General features: G+C 45.2%; 1 protein-coding gene across 1 annotated transcript; it reads right to left on the reverse strand.

Annotated features, from left to right (window-relative positions):
* Positions 1 to 4518: 4518 nt before the first annotated feature.
* On the reverse strand, positions 4519 to 6337 carry Ccdc121 (coiled-coil domain containing 121). Its single transcript, NM_207280.3, has one exon. It carries the CDS (start codon positions 6269 to 6271, stop codon positions 5300 to 5302), a length of 972 nt encoding a protein of 323 aa, NP_997163.2. The 5' UTR covers positions 6272 to 6337; the 3' UTR covers positions 4519 to 5299.
* Between the last annotated feature and the right edge of the window lie 304 nt (positions 6338 to 6641).

A 6641-nucleotide genomic window follows, 5' to 3' on the forward strand; every position in this document is an offset into this window, starting at 1 on the left:
AAGGAGAAATCTTCAGGGCTCTCACTTCGTTCATTCCACACAGCACCTTCTACTTACTGGAGAGACTCCTCCTCCAGTGGGGAACAGAGCCTCCGATGATTCCCTTTTCAGCCAGTGAGTTAATTTTGAAGGAGCAGGCAAATGAGGAGATGTGTGTTTAAGGACAGCTGAGAAGACAAACAAGGTCTCATATCGTATTACCATCTCATTGTGTCTTGGGACAGTCCTCTCCCGAGTCTCTCAGTTTATTCCCATATAATAGCAATCTGTTTAAATTCATTTACACTCCAAGAGTCAAGACAGGCAGGACAGGAAAGGCTCAGCCCTCCTCCTGCTTAGGAAGACTTCTTTCCATTTCAGAGTGGCTTCCTGAAGGGAAGTTGGCAAATTCCCAGCGATGCCTTATAACAACACGGGGTTACTGAAGCACAGTGGTCAGCAGAGGTGCCCCGCCCATCTGCGTGGCGTTCACCTGTTTCCTCTCCCCGACTGTGGGTCTTGCAGGACAAGAGGATCAGATGCCACAGGAACCTAGCTCTGCTGTGCTGAAACAGTCTCTAAACACACCGGACTCGTGTGTCCTCACTGCTAAGGTCCAGGAAATGGGGACAGGCAACCAAACAGTTGCTCCTGCTTCTGCCTGGCAGCCAGTTGTGCATAACATTTACAACCCAGACAAATAAGAGAAGCTGTGAATGTAGTTCAGGTGTGAGTTTCATGTTTGGCAGACTTCTACGATGGGACGCTATCTTTTAACATCCCTTAGCCTCTTGTTTCTGTGTCAGCAAGATGAGCATGGTAAAAAATTAACATAAAATATTTAACCTAGTGGCAGTTCTGCAGGGAAGAAGGCAGGCACATGGCCTTACAAAAACCAGTTTACCTCCATCTCCATAAGCCCAGAAATCATATCCTATCAGTTGCTTAGCCATAATAAAGTCCCTTTGGTAGCTTTTATAGCCTTTATGCTTTCCATTTAAAACAAAAGTTCTTTGTAACAAAATAATTTCATTTAAGATTCTTATTAAGAGTATGTAGATGCTTTTTCATGGCAATATTTAAAAGGGTTACATAAACTAGTTGTTAATCTGTAAAATTGTACCAATATATATAAGCTAGCTTATTGCACAAATAGGAATCCTATTTATCTTAACTCCATAGAGGGAAGAGAAGGGGGGACATCTATTAAGCAGCAATTTGCCTGCCATTTTACAGCTTATTTAATTCTGAGCAATTTTGCAAGTGAGAGAACAGAGACTTGGAAATATTAAGTAATTTATACAAGATTTAGTGTGGAAGGATCAACCGTGTCCCCCGAGTGTGTTCAACCTCAAAACGTGAGCTTGCCCCCTGACAGATTCTAGGAGCCCAGAGATAAAAGCGTGGATTCTCACATCTTGGCCTTGACTCCTCACCTTTCCCCACCTCACCTTCACAATGGGAACTAGGGTTCATGCTTGGAGTCCCCTGGTGTGTGAGGTTTCCTCCAAGTTTTGGATTGCATAATTTAATATGCAAATTATATTTTAATTTTTTCTTTTATTCTCAAGAGGACATAGCAAAGTAGCTGGGAATGAGTGTAACCAGGAATGGTCACATGGTGTCCTGGTGGACATTTGATTTGTCACATTTAAAAAAAAAAATCTATCCTGTGAATCATCTTGATTCAGAGGGGACATCCAGCCATAAGAAGCCCCAGCAGCTGCTCTCCCAGACTTCCGGCACTCTGGTGTGGCACCTGGACAAAATTGAACAATAGGACAATGTCTATAGGGACTCAGAATGGGAGGTCATCAGGGCATGTTAGAGCCAGAACATTGAGCATCTCTGCCACTCATAGTCTCTCAATGGTGGAGACTGCAAAATCCCCTTAGAGTCAAGTATGGTGCAGACCACAGGTGGATGGGGTTGGGGGGGGGGAGCTATCTGCTCCCTGGCGCAGCTTTGTCCTCATCTCCGCCACCCCGGGGACTCTCAGGTATGCAGGGAAGAGGGCCTGTATCTTCTGAGGTGTTCTAGTATTTTCAGGCACCAAAGACAGAGGGGACTGGAGCTTTCCTGTGGAAACTGAAGCAGAAAACCTGAACAGACTTCTTTCTAGTCACATGCAGCACACATTTACTGGATGTGTGTAGGTGGGGATAGGATGTTGGGCATGGGCCAGGTATGCCTCACCTATGCCTCAGGCAAGGTTTACCCCCTTAGTTGGAGCTAAGGAAGTCGCAGGCATCAAGTTATATGATAACCAGTGACCTCATGTGCCATGCGTTGATGCTGTGGTTCTTAGGCCATAGACCTGTGAGAGGCAGTGAACCTTTAAAAGACATCTTCTCACCAATGAGAGGTGGAGAGGCTTGAAGAGGTCAGAGGGACCTCTTCCTCAGCCTGTCCTGTCTCAGTCTCTGGAGTAGTTTTGCTATGTTTCATGCTGTCTCCATGATGCAATTCTTTGCTTAAAAGCAACAGGGGAAAGGTATTACAGTCTAACACCTCCAAACTGTGAGCCATATTGAACCTTTTTCCCTCCTAAACTGATTGTCTCGGCTATTTGTTACAGTAACAGAATGTCAACGCAACAATGAAACTTTCTTCTTATACTTCTCTCTTGAACATTCCAATAGTGATTCTGAGTAGTTTCTGCCCGAGAAGTATTTGACAACACAGTAGAGTGGACATCTGTTTTTGGTTTTGAGTTGTTTTGTTTTTTAAATGTTTTGAGAATGGCATAGCATCTCTCATTAGGGAAATTGGTTACTAAGTGTATTTAGTCTGATAGGGCTGCTCTTATTGGCACTATGGGCTCCAGGCTCTAGCATCTGTTCTAGAATGAACACACCCCAGGAGAGAGGCCACTGGCACCACGCACAAAGGCAGCTTAAGTAAACAGTACACTTGTCACCGAGATCCTCTTCATGGCATCCCCCCCCCCCCAAGCCTTGCTGGACGATTGCTCCAGCATTTCCCTCCCTCTTACAACTCTCTCTCAATTGACACTAGAGCTTATAAAACAAGCCCAAAATATCTTAATAGATTTTCAATTAAATCATAGAGGGAAAAAATGTTACTTAAAAGTAAAACCAAAGATTTGCTATTGAGTTGAGAAGAGAGTGGTTTCGGGCATATGGAGACATGATTCTGAGCTGCCCCCTCTTCTCTTTTGGCAGCTTGGGGGCTTGGGGGTGGGGTGAGAATGAGAAGAAGGCAGTGCATCTCCCAGCAACCATGCAAAGAGAAGCACAGGGATGCTTTCAGATGATGTTTCTGCTTAACAAGGTGACAAAAATTACTAGAAGACAGGAAGCCAAGCAGTATGGCAGGAGATTAGAACTTAAAGAAGCCAACAGAATTCTGAGAATGAAGACCAGGTGTTTAATATGAGGTAGCTTGGATTGTTCAGTATAAGCCAAGAATTTATTTTTCTTGAAAAGTATCTGCCTCACATGTTTCTTCTATGATTGTGTGTGTGTGTGTGTGTGTGTGTGTGTGTGTGTGTGTGTATGTGTGTTGCATGAGTGCTCACTGTTAGAGAATGGGTGTTAGGATCTGTCTGGTTACTGAAGAGCACAGATGGGGAAAAGCAGACCGGCAGGCTCCTTAATGCCAACTGGAATAGAGATGGCACCTTCACCTCCCAAGAGGCTTGCCTGGAGGTGTGGCTTCACTTTTAGGCCCAGGATTTTCCGCTAACATCTGGCTTGCATGATTGCATATTCACAGTCAACACAGGTACGTTTTGATGGTTCAGGAAGGCAGGGATTGGCAAATTGCTACTGCTCCTGTAAATAAAATCTTATCTTAACAGACTGACCTGATGTGTCTTGTGGCTGTTTTACCCTGTGGGGCTGAACTGACAACCCCATGGAATCCACAGGAAGCACAAGGCCTCATATTTGTATTCTCCAGGCCTATAGGGAAAAGATTGCCTCTCTCAGCTCTAGAGGCAAGAAGCAACCTGTAGCGGTCCATCAAGTCTGCCCATTGGTTAGACAACATAAAAATGGCTCTAGGCACGAAGGAAAAAGATCTGAAGTTGGCCTCGAAGCTCAAGGTGAGCTTATAATACTTATTCCATGAGAAAAGAATGAAGTGTAAGAATGCTTTAAAGATAACAGCCTTTGGTCTGTGGACTCTCCTTTACAAACAGTAGGCAGGGGTGGCAGTGGAGATGGGGGGACTGGATTGGCACTGTGACAATTCCCCTGACACACGGCGTCCCTTTCTACCTTTCAGTTGTCTGTGTTCAGTTTCAGTCCAAAACAAAATGGAAAATTCTGGAAGAATGCAATTCATATATTTTGTGTGTCTGAGTAGTGTTGTGAGACCTTGTACCATGCTGGCATCACATAAGGGTCACAAATCATCCTTGCCCAGTGCGTCCATGCTGTATACACTACCCACCTGTTAGCCAGTGACATAGTGGCCTGACCCCAAGTCAGGATGCTTACATTATTTACCAGGTGTACATCATCACATGCATGTTCTGTCATTTCAAAGGGGTGGCAATAATACCATAAAATATTGAGGGATATAGTATTTTTATTACATTAATAAATCTGGGGAGCATTAAGAACTAATTACAGTTAAATTTTGTTTTTAACAACCCTGTTTAATGGCAAAGTATATATATTCGCCAACAATGTTAAAAGTAGATGATAAGGCACATTGACAAGCTAAGTTACCCTTTAATCCTGTTGTTTTTTTTTAACTGTTTTACACATAAATAAAGCTAAACAGTTACCTTGAAGTTTTCATTGCCAAAAATTTCTGAGAAACATGAAGCTGGCTATGTTTTTCCCCATGCAGGGGCATGACCCAAAAACAAGGCTATTCTTCCAGACCAGAGCCCACAGTTCAACAAAAACAGTTCATCACAAATGCAAACCTGAAACCCTTCTAAACCAACAAACCCCTACAATTTAAAATAAGATTCTTATTTGCTTCAAATGGCCCAAAATACATAGAACATGTAAGCTATACACTATACTTTGTGGACTGCAGAGTACACATTAAGAAAAAAAAAGTGTGGTAAAATACATGTCTTAACTAGGTACTCTGAGAATTTCAAATGCTACTATAAAAATGGGTGGTATAACCCGTTAAAAAGTTTTCCAAGTGTTCTAAATCTCCGGAATCTACAACAGCCCCAGGGACACAGACAGTGAGGATGTGGGTCCCAGACAAGGAGCACGACCCCATGCTGCAACAACTGCCCTTCCTGAAAGTGTGTTTCTATTTTCCACGAAGGATACTTTTTGGCTTGTAGATTATTCCCTGCGCCTCAATTCAGTTGCAGTAGCTGTTACTTTGAACTTGCTTTTGATTTGGTGCTCAGCATGGTCTTTGAAGCTCTCTGTTCCTTGAGGCGTGGGTTATGACCACGATGATGGCGCTCGCGTTCTGCCTGCAGCCGCTGCCGCCCTCTGGTCAAGGCTTCTAGGTACCACTGCTGCTCCTTCGCCAGCTGCCGGTGCTTTTCCAGCTGGCTCCTCACAGCATCCAACCTGCCGTACTCCTGGCTCAGTTGCTGAAGCTCCTTGCGTAGCTGCTGGTTCTCCCTGTGGAGACTGCCACAGAACTCAGAATGAGCCTGCTTGGCTGCTAGCGCCAAGGCCTTGTACTTCCTCGTAAGCCCCGTGGTGTTGATCTGCCCCAGCTCCATCAGATGCCACTCTTGCAGCTCCTTCTCCATCAGTGCCTTTTCCCGCAGGAACTGGAAGTGCGCCTCCCGGTCCTTGGTCGCAGTCTCACTTCGGACTTTCTCTTGCTCCTTCTCCAAGGTCTGTATTTTCACGTCCTGGCCCTCCTTTATCTTGTAAACTGGCTTCAGTGCCTGCAACTGCTGCTTCAAATCCTTCTGGGTCTTTCTGCCCTGCAGGAGCTGGGCTTGAAGAGCTGCGTTTCTCTGGTTGTATCTGGATGCCAATTCTTGTCTCTCGCGTTCTATCTCGCCACATTCTTGGACGTACTGCTTCCACAGCTCCTCCTGTTTCTTCTCACACTGTTCCTTATTTTTACGCAGGTATTCCATGAAAAGCTGGTTTTCAGCCTGCACACGGTATTTTTCCTCTAGTAGCTGCCTGCTGTCCTTCAGCAGCCTTTCCCGCCGGCATTTGGTTTCTTGGATTTGCTGGCTCAGCTCCTTCATCGCCACCACTGTCTTCCTTTTTACCCGTTTCTCCAAGCTCGTTAGCAACTTTGGCTTGAGATATGTATTTAGAATAGTAAGGTGTGGTGTTGGCGGGGGTGCATCTCCAGGGCTCTGGGCAAGCATACTCCTTGAATCCCCAGGTCAAGGAGAGTGACTGCAAGAGAGCATGGGATGGTGGTTTGTTGTTTCAGGGCACAGAGTCCTGAGCAAATGTTCCCAAGGTTTCTCCCTCTGGTGGTCAAGGCGACCAAGCGACACTCAGCCTGCCAGGAAGTCAGAGCAGGTCAGAGGCTGTCCAGGGCTTTTCTGACTCTCTTTCCTTTTTGTTAAACAGTCACACTGTTTGTTGTCCAAACCAGTGCCAGGAAGTCCAGACAGGTGTCAGAACAGCATATGTCCTCCCTTCATAACGAGGAGGGTAGAGAAAACAGACCTGCTTGACTTTTAGAGTTTGTCAACATACTCAGCCTGGATTCCAAGTCCGGGCCTCACC

Source organism: Mus musculus, chromosome 1, assembly GCF_000001635.26.
Source record: "Mus musculus strain C57BL/6J chromosome 1, GRCm38.p6 C57BL/6J".
Lineage (NCBI taxonomy): Eukaryota > Metazoa > Chordata > Mammalia > Rodentia > Muridae > Mus > Mus musculus.